Raw genomic sequence first — 13,211 nt, forward strand, 5'->3', positions numbered from 1 at the left:
GAGAGAGAGAGAGAGAGAGAGAGAGAGAGAGAGAAGCTTATTTTTAATACGCCTTATCTAGCTCAGTGGTTGAGCCGCTCCTGAATCTCCATGTGGCTAACACATTTCCCTCCGATATTTCTGAGTTAATACTTACTAAATCTATATTTTGTCTTTGCTGCCCTGGCCCCTACTGGGCAGGCCCCACGGGGCTGCTTTCCCCCTTGCATCTACATTTCATCTGTCTCACTCTCCTGCACCTCCCAGCGTGGTCTGTTTTCTACACCCTTGTCATGGCGGAATCCTCTCTTCAGTCTCCTGCATTTTCTACTGGAGATTCTCAACAGACCCATCTCTGTCTTTCTGCCCAGTCATTGGCCGCTGGCGAGTTTATTTCCCAACCAGAGCCATCTGGGGCAGGGACCCTCAGTGCAGATGTTTGTGCTCCTGTGTGATTCTAGAAGCCAAGTTAACACAAACAACGTTAGAACCAGTCGACAACACATGCGTCAGTAATAGTGTCAGGGATTGGTGCGCACCCTTGGGATGGATCTCAAGGTAAGCCAGTCATTGCTCTGCTCTTGCCCCTGCATTTCTTGTAGACAGGACCAATTTTGGGTTGAAAATTTTGTAGGTTGGTTGATGTCCCCATCCCTCCACTGGGGGTCCTATCTGACTAATGGAGTTGATCTCTTCGGGTTAGCAGGAAACATTGTCAATATCCACTAATTGTCACAGCAGTGCGGATTCTGGGCGACCCTCATTTAAAGTCCCAAATCCAGATCTTTTGATACCAGTGTACACAGTAACCCAGATCAAGATCCTTTGACTCCTGCTTTGTTGGGGCTTTTTTTTTCCAACCCCTTTGTGCATATGTAATGTCTTTCCGGTTTTGTAATCTTATGGGTTTCTCTGTGTGTGAACGTGTGTGTATCTGAACCTATGTGCGTTTCTTGTGCCTTTTTTTGGCTTGATATGTTTTCCTTCTTGTCTTATCTTACTTTATTAGACGCCTGTTTGTTTTCTAGAGAGAAAAAGAAAAGGAGTGGACTTGCACGGTTCTAGTGAGAGAAAGAAAAGGTGTGGACTTGCACGGGAGAGGAGGCAGGGAGCAGCTGGGAGGGGCTGGGCAAGGAAAAACCGCAAACAGAGCATATCATTTGAAAAAAAACAGAAATTATTTTCAATATAAAAAATGGTTTCAAAGGAAAGCCAACCAAATCCTTTATTCAGAACCCGGTTCTCAGATCAGGAAGTGAGATGGGCCATCCAGGAGCCTGTTTCCTCGTTGACTATAAGTCCGTAGGTGAGGACATGCACAGATATGAACAGTGTGTTAAGAGTCTTCCTTGAACTCAAATTGTGTCCCTTTCAAATTTTTATGCATTCCACTGTAAGCAGAATTTGGTAGTCTTCCTTTTTCTTGTCAAGTCTTTCTTTTTGAACGTGAACTACTAAGCAGTCCTCTTTGCCAGTTTGGTCAGGTCGGAATGCTATGGCCCATCGTTCCTACTTGGATCATCGAATGTTCTCCCTTCCCTGTCTTCTCTTCTTCTGAACTTCCTGGACGCTTCTCTAATCCTGATCCAGCTTCCTCTGCAGCTCTCCTGACGTCCCCATGAACTTCAAAGTCACGATAAAAACATTTGTGTTTGACTTTCCTGCTCTGTGCATAGCCAGTTTTCCTTCCAGAAGTTACATTTTGCCTTTGGTTGTTTATAACAAAGAACATCAATTATCGCTATACTCTTATGAAACTAAATATTGCATTTGTTTTAATTAACAGAAACGTGTGAAAACCAATCCCACATTCTCGATGCCCTGCTAGGGCTGCATTCTTTCCAAGTCCAGCCAAACTATTTGAAACAGTGATACAGACAGTCTCCGGGACATCAGCCAGCTCTTCAGCCTTAACTTGTTCATTATACTTCCCAGTACCGGGAAGTCTATTTAGTTGAACCAGAACAAGAATGTGCTATGAGATGAACCAAGGAAACAGAATGTTTTAATGAAGAGACACTTAATTTCATATTATGAAACATATTTTCACACTCATGAAATCTTGTTCTATTTTTGTAGTTAACACATCGATTCCCAATGTCACAGAAATAAAGGAAAACATGACATTTGGATCGACTTTAGTCACCAACCCGAATGGAGGATTTCTGGTAAGAAAGGAAAGAGTAATGTATTTCACAAAAAGGGGAATGGAGTCATTTATGTCCTGAAGCTGGTTGTATAACATTCAGTTTTAAATGTTTGCATTTTTTTTTATTGCTTAAAGGCATGTGGGCCGTTGTATGCCTATAGATGTGGACATTTACATTATACGACTGGTATATGTTCTGATGTCAGCCCTACATTTCAAGTTGTGAACTCGTTCGCCCCTGTACAAGGTACATGATTTATGCAATGTTCATGCATGTTTGAAAGTGTAAGCAATGAGTGAGCTACATGCATACACAAAAGCACACCCAAAGGCTTCCCAGACCTGCCATCTACCAGCATTACCGACTTAGACAAACATTTGTTTTGCCAATATATAACCAAACTTTGCTCCTACTTTTGGAATTAATATTAGTGTAAGTAACCTTGAGGATTATGTTTAAACTTCACAGCTAATGCTATCATGCTGATATATAAACAGTGAATCTCTTTGAAGAGAATAACTTCCTTTGAGATGTACAGAATAAAAACACTATATCAAACCCATGATGAGAAAATTCTCAAATGTGTGTGTGTGTGTGTGTGTGTGTGTGTGTGTGAAATTACAGTAGAAGGCCAGGCAGTGGTGGTGCACACCTTTAATCCCAGCAATTGGGAGTCAGAGGCAGGCTGATTACTGAGTTCAAGCCAGCCTGTTCCATAGAGTGAGTTCCAGGACAGTCAGGGCTACATAGAGAAATTCTGTGTGAGAGGAGAAGGAAGGGATGAAGAGGAGAGAGAAAGAGGAGGGAGGGAGGGAAGGACAGAAAGAGAGAGAGAGAGATTGAGAGAGAGAGAGATTGAGAGAGAGAGAGATTGAGAGAGAGATTGAGAGAGAGAGAGAGAGAGAGATTGAGAGAGAGAGAGAGAGAGAGAGAGAGAGAGGTGGGTTTTCTGTGGCGCAAACTCCAATCTGACTATAACCAGACACAATATTTTTCCACTTAAGTTTTTCTAAAATTAATACAGAAATGATGGGTGCAGTGAGTGCATCTTTTAAGATGGGTTTCTTGCAGCCAGGAACATACTTCACCCGCTCCGAAGAAGGTAGATGCCTAACTCGCACACTGCTTTCTCCTGTTGCAGAATGTAGCACACAGCTGGACATAGTCATCGTCCTGGATGGCTCCAACAGCATCTACCCCTGGGAAAGTGTCATCGCCTTTCTAAATGACCTTCTTAAGAGGATGGATATTGGCCCTAAACAGACACAGGTGTGTGACTCCGTGTTTTCATTCCCGTTTTCTAAAGAATATATCATGCATACCTTTAAACTAGGTGTTTGAGTCGCTCCCTTAAACTAGATGTGTGCTGTTTTTACTCAGGACTGAACTGGAATAAGGTGGCTTTTAGCTGGGTGTGCTGGTATATGCCTTTCTTTACTCACAGCACTTGGGAGGCAGAGGCTGGTTTATCTCTGTGAGTTCAAGGCCAACATGGTCTTCATTGCCAGTTTCAGGACAGCTAGAGCTACACTGTAGACTCAGTTAAAAAAGATCAATGTGATCTATATTATTTTTTAAAAAGACAAAAATGCTCACATTTTAGAGAAGACAAGCTGAAAACTCCACATCACGTGACCTGCTAGAGAGGCAAGGTTACAAATATCCCACTGGAATGGTTTGAAATCAGTAAAAGAAAACAGGCTTTTGTTGACTACAAAATGTACATTTTTCTAAATGCAATTTTTAGCATGTAATTGATCTTTTCATGTCTTGTAACTAGGAGAGGAGATACATTATACATATACACATAGACATACACATACATATACATATATATACATAAAATATGTATATATAAATATATGTAATATACATATAATGTTGTATATAATATAAATTATATAAATGTATATAATATAAATATATGTATATAATATATATTTACTAGAACAAGTTTTTATCATTATTTTCCTATATTATTACATTACTAATATATTATTATATGTGTATGCTATATATTATGTATATTATGTATATTATGTATGTGTAAGATATATATCTAGTGTATATACTAGATAGTATATATAATACATATATGCTATACTATATTATATATACAGTACATTTAGTACATATTTATGTAGCATATGCTATATTATATATAAATACTATATCTACTATAAATGTATATATATACATATATATGTATATATATCTAGATTTGGGACTAGATAGTAATTATATGCTTACACATTCAATGTAAACTGTTACAATTCTTTTATGGTTTTCCCTGTTAGAACTTTTAATTAATTTATCTTAGCATTCCCAGAGGAACTAGTCTGCTTGTACCTCAGAGGAAATCCAGCTTGTCAGGGTGGGTTTCATGAAGCTGTGTGACTTTCTTGGAACAATAACACAACTCAGCAGAATAGGCCAGATACTATAAGTTAATGGGAAATGAACTCCCTGTGCAGCCAAGAATGGAGTCAAACCCACTTCATTCCCTTTCACAGATATCTCCTTCTACAACACTGTACCCAGTGTCACTTGTAGCATCTTCTAGCTTTACCCAAGGCAACCTGTTTCCTCAAAAGGGAAACTGAGAAAGATGTGGTAGTGTGTACCTATAATCCCAATGTTCAGGAGGCTGAGACAGAAAATTCACTGTGGCATGAGGCAAACCTGGGCTATCCACATCAAGTTCCAGTCTAATCTGTACTGTACAGAGAAACATTGTGTCAAAGAAGTAATCTAGCTTACAAAATAAAATAGAGAAACAGACTATATTTCTGATTTTGCACACCACATTTCACTTGTACAGCTTAACCACATTCACTCAGGTATTTATTCAGAATCATTGGTGAATGTGTGCTCTGTGGCAGCTCAGGGTGAGGACTTGGGTCATAGTGGGAAGTGAGATGTGACTGCTGCTTCAGTGGACTTCTCTCTGGTACAGCCTTCCTTCATACACAGACCTTGTGGGATTCCTGCTCACAATGCCTGAGGTGCTTGGACTATACCCAAGATTTTCAGAATCAAGCTTTCTGAAGGTGTTATGGGAACACCAAACCTGAATCTTATATGATTCTTAAGTGTATTAAAGTTTGGGAGCCCCAAATGCTCTGTTCTTATATTATATGTACATGTCCGTAATTGACACTTACTCTGGATTACAGTCAACTCCAGAGCAAACGGTGGTTCATCTTACCCTCATCAGTCCACAATTAACTGAAATAATGAACCTTAGTGAATGGTTATGAAAAAAATGTGTACACCATAACTTATGCTGTATTTTTCTCTGGTGGTGGATATTCAGTGGGATTCTTTTGCAAGCAGCATTTTAAATGTCCTCTTAAGCATATTAACTTAGCCTTGATTGTTTATATACTATATAAAATTATATATATATATCAATATTATATATGATATATAGATATATCAATGATTAGTTTCATAAATATCTTTCTAAAGGAAAGGGGTTTGGAAGGTCACATTCAGCCAATTACATTTACTAAGCATTTGATAGCACATTAAGCATGACATGTTTAAACTCTTAAAAATTTGACTTCCTTCAATGGATTCAGAAAATAGTTCATTCACATAAGACTTGGAAAATATTTTCTCTTCAAAGATAGGAACTGAAAAGCATGATAATATCTCACATAGTCACAAGCAAATCTTTTTAAACATAGAAATTTGTTTGACAACCAGTTTATTTTCTGACTGATTCCAAATGTAATTTGAAGAAATTTGATTTGGAGGTTGCTTTGCTTTGCTGATTAAAGCATTCAATTCTTAGTGACTTGCAGAATTAACTTCTGCAATTTCTCTTTTGTTTTCTTATTCTTTATACCTCCACTCATGAGAAGAACAAAAATAAAATAGGTTGTGTGAGAGATTTACAGAAGTTGGAAATCTATGTAGATTAAGAGCAAGCAACTAAGAAGTCTTAGACATTTACATTCATCAAAGATGTAACTGGATTAAGAATAGAATGAAGAAACCAAGGAGACTTGGTACATTGTCCAATGGGTAAAGTACCCATTGCTCAGACCTGACTATTCAGATTCAGATCCCCATTACCTGTGTAAACACTGTGTATTGTGGCACATGTCTGTAATCTCAAGCATTGGATTGGAAGGATGAAGAAAGGTACACTCCCTAGAGTGTATTCATTAGCCAGCCTAGTCAATTTTGATGTGTTTCACATTGAATGAGAGATTCTGTCTCAAAAGACAAAATGGAGAGCAATCTAGAAAGACACTTGATTTCAATATCTGTCCTCCATATATGTGTGGGGGTGAGTAGCTATGAATGAGCACCCTCCATCTCATGTGCACGCAACTGCATAATATGTATGTGTCACATGCAATGCATATATACAAAATAAAATAATATGGAAGGAATCGAGCTTATGGAATCTATGAAGATTTCTCTGTACAGATTCTTCTGAGCCCTACAGTGATCTTAACATATGTTCCACAAAGCCCTATGGTGATTGTGATGTCTTTGTAGAATTGGAACACACAATGAACTAATCCCTGAGGAATCTATAGGGACAATAATTGTGTTTGCTCTACTGCCAGTCATGTCAAAACAGAGGTGTCTGTCCTGGGACCTATCTTTCTTCTATGAATTTGTTAGAGTGGAGAATGTGTGTGTTACCCATGGATAGGTGTTGGTCACTCACCAAGATCCAGCATGAGCTCATTTAGGGACTTTCTAAGAAGCCTCTGGAAGTGAGTAAATGTATCTGCTGAGAAAAGCACGAGGCATCTGTAATCACTAGTAATGGAGGTCATGGAATGCAGTTTCCTCAGTGTGAAGATGTAGCAAGACATCTCTATACAGGGAATTCTCCAAGGGGACCACAGAAGTGTAGACAGCTATGAGAACCCAGCTTGTGTCCAAGAATAATAGCAGCCAAGTAGGAATTTATCTTCTTACCCCTGTGTCTGTTTACCAGAAATGATGTAAACTACGTAAGTAAAACAAGTGGAAAGCCCATTAAGGAAAAGCACTCCGTGCCCCTGACTTAACTACAGGCTTCATCCTTCCACTAGTAGTGGCAGGAGAAAGGCCAACCTAGAAGTTAACTTTGGTGTTTTGTCTTCATTTTATTTGACTGTGACAGAACCAAGTCAAAAGTTACTGCTACTTGATTTGTTTCCCCCTTTGAACCTGCAAATACAGTGACTTCATGAAAAGTCTAAATTAAAATTTAGTACCTTAAAAAAGAATCAGGCATTTTAAATGAAGAATTAGAAAAGTACAGAGACAGTTCATCCATGGACAACAGAAGTACTTCACCCCAAGTAAGTTTTAAAAAGAAGGTAAGCCACAGAAAGGAAGGTTGCATGAGGAGGTTTTGTTTCTGTAGTGACTACAATTGCATTTAGTTCAATAAAGAGATCAGTGATGCCTTTTTTTCTGCAGTTACAGTTTCAACATTTAGTAATTTCAAACAATGAAAGAGTCTCAAGACATGAAACATTCCTCAAAATCAGCTTATTCCCCCCCCCCCAAAAAAAGACAAAGGAAACTGAGGGAAAGAAAAAAGGGATGGAAAAAGACAGACAAAAGTGCTTGTGGGGAAAAAAATGTAACAATTTGTATACATTAGGGACATGCATCAAAATGATGGGAACATTACTTTAACTAGTTACAATTTCCCCCTTGCTTCTGTGTGGCCCCATTAAGACCCTGCAAACGTAGTCAAGGGATTCTTGCCAACCAATCATTTACCTAAGGTGGTGTAAAGGCCATAAAATTGCCTTTTCAAAAACCACCCATAAAAACAAACCTGAAATACTTGAAGCTTGCCATAAAAGATATGACAGTATAAACATTATGATGGTCTTATTGATCCTCAATACCTAAGCATAGCATTGTTTTGAATAATAAATGGAAAGGTTGTAAATATGTCAAATACAAGTGCATTACCCTAAATAAAACCGGTAAATTGTGAGGCTTGATATAAAAGTGAAATATACTAATGGAACAATGTCTAGATTGTTCCCATCAGGAGCACAGCAGCGCGGCACTCAAGTAGGAAAAATGAAAGAGCAAGATTAATTAAATTTTAGGAATATTATTTATCTTTCTTTTTACTGCACCTTTTAACGGCCATTTTCCTAGAAGCCTTAAATGTGGCACCTGATTCATCGGTTTTATGTGAGCCCAAGTGAGTCCTGTAGCCATTGCCTTGTCGATCGGTAGAGTTTGTGACTGCGGTATACAGCAGGAGAGACGTCTACCCTGGCTCGTCTCCTGGTCTCCATTCTTCCTCCATTTTCTTCCAACATGCACTCGATCAATCACTTCAAAGTAAAATTCAGACAATGTCCTTACATAAGAGTCTATGGAGGTGGTAGTGGTGGTGGTTATGGAGGCGGCAGTGGAGGATATGGAGGTGGTGGAGGGGGCTATGGTGGTGGGGAGGGTTATAGTATGAGCCCCAATTCTTACCGTGGAAATTATGGTGGTGGTAGGGGAGGATATAGAGGAGGTTCCCAAGGAGGCTACAGAAACAACTTTGGTGGAGACTATAGAGGCTCCAGTGGAGACTACCGGGGATCTAGTGGAGACTATAGAGGATCTGGAGGATTCCAGCGAAGGGGTTATGGAGGTGGTTATTTTGGACAAGGAAGAGGAGGTGGTGGTGGCTATTAAGACTGGACTGTGTCAGAGCCTATGCATACAGTTTTAAAATGCATGCTGTATGTTTTTCCAAGATGTTTATTTGCACCAAAAAAGTAAATCCATTTCTCACTTAATCTGTAGTTCATGTGTAGTTTCAAGCAACGAATGTAGACTAGTGATTTTGTTTATATTGTGTAATGTAAAATATGACCTGTTATACAAGTATCACACATACAGTTTGTATTTTTTTTCTTGAAGGGGTAAAGGTTTGACTTTTAACTTAACTTGACATATTCTTGGTTTTCATTTAATAGAAAATAAAGTATTATACTGAAAAAAAAAAGAGTCTACTTTTTTTGCCCTTTAAATCATATACAAGCTCTCTGAAGCAGTTAAAGGCAACTGACTACCTGGCCACAGCCATTCCCAATGTAGCTTACCTCCCCAGTGATGCCCACCTCACTCAAGTCTTCAGAGTCCACTTGACCCCGCCCTGCCCTGTGTATGGTGTGCCAGATTCTTGACATTCACTCTGTCAGGAACACGCTTCCCCACCCTAGCCCTGTATGCTAAGTAGACTTCTTAGATGTCTTCAAATGTCTCTTTTGTGTGATTTCCTGGGATCGTCATTCCCCCTTTCCCGTTTCTATGGTGTCAGTATACCCTCACCCATTGTTCCCATTTGTCTATAGCATTTCGATTTGTTTTATGGGTCTGTGTCTCCTGGCTGTCTGAGAATTCTTTGACAACAGATTGTGGTTTTGTTCTTTTCTCTCTGGGGCTGTCCAGGGTTTTCTATATAAGCAAGTCATTCATATTTTCTTTAAAATTAGAATCCTGGCAGTTTCTCCCATAGTAAAACAAACAAACCAAAATCAAACTAAAACAAAAATCAGAACACTACTATATTAACTTCTTTCTATAACTCTGCTTTACGAAGTTGGTCTAGACCCTGAGCGAGAAGACACTTGTATGAGATCCCCTGGTGGGCTCACAGTGTTTCAGTCTTGCCTAGCAGGTATTCATGTATCTGGTCCCACTTTGTCCCAGCTGTGATTTGTTCCATAGACTTTGCCCCTTGACCACAAATACAGTTCTTGCTGTCATCACTCTGGTCTGCAGTTTCCTGCCTGGATTGATTTCATTGCAGCCCCTTTCATCAAGTAACAAGCTAGTTAAAGATGCCCCTTCACTGGGAACACCATCTTTATCAGTTACCTAAAGTTTCCGAGGACTCATTTTCCTAGGAAATGAGCATATCTGTCTTTGAATTGATCTTATTTGTGTCCCTGTTCATATCAACAAAAGCTTAAGCCTGGGCGAACAGTTCCAGAAAGGTTTGTGGTGACAGCCAGCTCCAACTGCAGCCTGTATTATCATCATATCTCTAGCCTGACGTAATCATGCAAGAAGCATGCTGCATAGCAGGGCATTGGTGGTATCACTTGATAGAAGAAAGTACATATTAGTCAGACAACAAAGCTTGAACTCTTGTAATAAGAAACAGTGCTGCAGTTCACTGCAACATGGAAAATCTCATAGCTTTTCTCTATCATTCCTTTACTGAAGAAGCTACTGATTTGATATTAATTGCTGAATGACATCCTGCAAACACAGTTCACACTAAGTGTTAAAATGTAGGCACTGGTGTTGCAAATGACTCAGCAACAGAAGGGAATGATAGTCTTCTAAGTGAGTGAATGATTTCTTTAACTCCTTCGACTTAAGGCTAGAGAGATGACTCAGTAGGTGAGAGCATGCATTGCTGTTCTGGGGACCCAGCTTTGACTCCTAGTATTCACAGTGGTTCACAACCACCTGTTGCTCCATCTCCAGGAGACCTGAGGACAATGTCCTGCATCAGTACAGCACTCATAGGAACACACACACATACACACAAATAGACACATACATATATATATATAATTTTTTTAAAAAAGAAAATCCTGTTAAATTTAATTGACCTGACATGCTAATCATTTTCAAGTGTTTTTCCCCCTCAATTCCCTTGTTATTTTGGAAACACAGACTCTTATATGAGCTTTTATTTCCTGACAGAATAATCAGAACAACTCTTCTTTCGATTACTTTAGTGGTACATTTTCATTCACCTGTCTCTTTCCCTCTAGATTTAAAGGAATGAAACCATGTGGACAATCATTCTGAAACAATAGGTATTTGAGAAGTACTAGCTGATTAAATGTCACATTAGTTGTCATAGGCACTAAAGAAAAGACACTAAAATTGTGTTTCTGCTCTGAGACAAGGAAAACCAACTAGCAACTTTGCAATATGGGAAAACATAGGTTTTTATAGCTACATACAAATAAATGGAAAGTTAAAAACTATTGTTATACAGCAGTGCTTACCAGACTATGTCTTATAGACCACTGGATGTATCCCTCATGAAATTATTCTAGTAAGTAAAAATAAAATCCATCATGACATGTTTCCTCCAATCTGTGATTAACCACACACATTTCCATGTCAAAGATAAAGAGAATAGTTTCAAAATAATCTGCTTGTGAATCTGAAGTTCACCCTCTCTCCCCTTCTCTCTCTTTCTCACTCTCTCAATTTCTTGTAGCCATGTGCCTATTCAAATGAGTCAGTCTCTCTCTCTCTCTCTCTCTCTCTCTCTGACAATTTAAGCATTTCATATGCATAAAAGAGACAAGTAGAGATGGTGGGGTCCTGCTGTAAAGAAACAGATTTCACTTTTTACCCTGTGTTTTCCAAGATTATTTTGACCATAGAAATTATCTTTTAATTTTACCCATTAACATAGATCAGGATGCTAGAACTTCCGGGGGAGGAAGAACATAAGAGAATATTAATTTTGAAGGATCTAACTTAAAAAGTATTATACATCTTATAGTTTAGTAGAAAACTACAATGAATGTCACATGGAAGAAACATCCATGGCTTTAGACTGTTTTACGGTTGTTTTGTTTTACTTGCTTGTTTGCTTTCAAGGATTTTTTTTGCTTATTTTTGTGCATCTGTTTGGTTTGGGGCACAGGAGTTCATGTAGGCAAGTGTGGCCTTGAACTCACTGCACAGAGTAGAGTGACCTTGAACTCTTAATCCTTGCTTCCCCTACCTCTTCAGTGTTGAGATTCCACTGCTGTCAAGGTTGTCACCAGGTCTTTTGTTGTACTTAATCAAGGGATGTCAAGCATATCTCCCCAGGGTTACCCATGACTCTTCCAATGATCTCTGAATAAGTCTGTCGCCTGTGACTGTTTTTCAGCCCTCAGTAGTACGAGAGTCCATTGTTACTAAATTCATCTGCTCATGTTGATATCATATGCTCTTGCCTTTCTCCTTTAAAGAATGTCACATTGAAACCACTTGTTTCTTTCAGCTGTGAATCATCCTTACTTACTCCCCCTCCTAACTTAACAAAAATACCTAGAATATTCCCATGTGAACTATTATAGTTCTGTATGTAAATTCTATTCCTGAGCTTTCTGCACCTCCTAATACAGCTGGACAGCTTCAAGTTAAGTACAACCATGGTTGATTTTCCTATCTTCTGTTGCCCACATAGCTTAGATTCCTTTTGTTATCCCCCTGACTTATGCCCCAGGATCTAGGTTATTTCATTTGTTTCCATAGCATTTTCTGATCTGCTTTGTAGTTTTTTCCTGGCCGGATGCCCCTCCATGACGTTTGAATTGTGAAGTGGTGAATATGAAGCTGCTTTGTCCTCTTGACCCCCCCAGGACCTGTCTGTGTTGCTTGATTTTATGTCTTTAATTTTCATATTTACTTATTTCATGTACATTTTTGTATACACCAGGCTAGTATGGACTTGTTTCGTCTGCCCTAAATTAGAAGCTAGTTTTGATCTGAAATCATCTGCATTGTATTAGGTCTTACCAGTACATGTGTGTATTATTACTTGAGTCTTGTGGTAAAAGTTAACAAATGTCCCCGTTCCAGTGAAGACCCACAGAAGGCTTTATCCTGTCTAGTTTCTAAGGAAATAGGCATCTAGCATAGGCAGCCCGTCAACACTGAAGGTCACCTCCCCTAGAATCTGAGCTTCTCCTAGGTTTTCTTCTCTTTTCCCACACGCTCTGAATCACTCTTGCTCTGCTTGTCATCATTTCTTTGCTATCTCAGTTTTCCACATGCCCCTGTGCCCTGTTACAGTCATCTGGTAGGAATGGATGGGGGTAACTGTGAGCAAAACAAAGAAGCAGGAAGGGATAAAAGGACCGTGAGAAGCTATGACATCATCCATTCTCTATACCCTGCCGGCCCCTGTGAACTTCAGTACACTTGTAAAGATAAGAGATGCACACAGCACCATTGAGAAGAATGAAGTGTAGACAAGTTCGCCTCCGAGTTCTCAGAAGGGGAAGGTCAGTGGGGTCGCATGACAGGCTATGTTGACAGCTGGGTGAGAAATGATTTGCAAAGGAGGGAGGG

General features: G+C 39.2%; 1 protein-coding gene across 1 annotated transcript in view; it reads left to right on the forward strand.

Moving 5' to 3' along the window:
- Positions 1–13,211, forward strand: part of Itga1 (integrin subunit alpha 1) — a 150,277-nt gene that overhangs the window by 68,211 nt on the left and 68,855 nt on the right. The window contains exons 4-6 of the mRNA XM_028783268.1: positions 2,059–2,147; positions 2,264–2,375; positions 3,271–3,398. Of these exons, the coding sequence (XP_028639101.1) occupies positions 2,059–2,147; positions 2,264–2,375; positions 3,271–3,398 (329 nt within the window). The remainder of the gene's footprint in view (positions 1–2,058; positions 2,148–2,263; positions 2,376–3,270; positions 3,399–13,211) is intronic.

The sequence above is a fragment of the Grammomys surdaster genome, unplaced genomic scaffold (assembly GCF_004785775.1).
Source record: "Grammomys surdaster isolate TR1022 unplaced genomic scaffold, NIH_TR_1.0 99, whole genome shotgun sequence".
NCBI lineage: Eukaryota > Metazoa > Chordata > Mammalia > Rodentia > Muridae > Grammomys > Grammomys surdaster.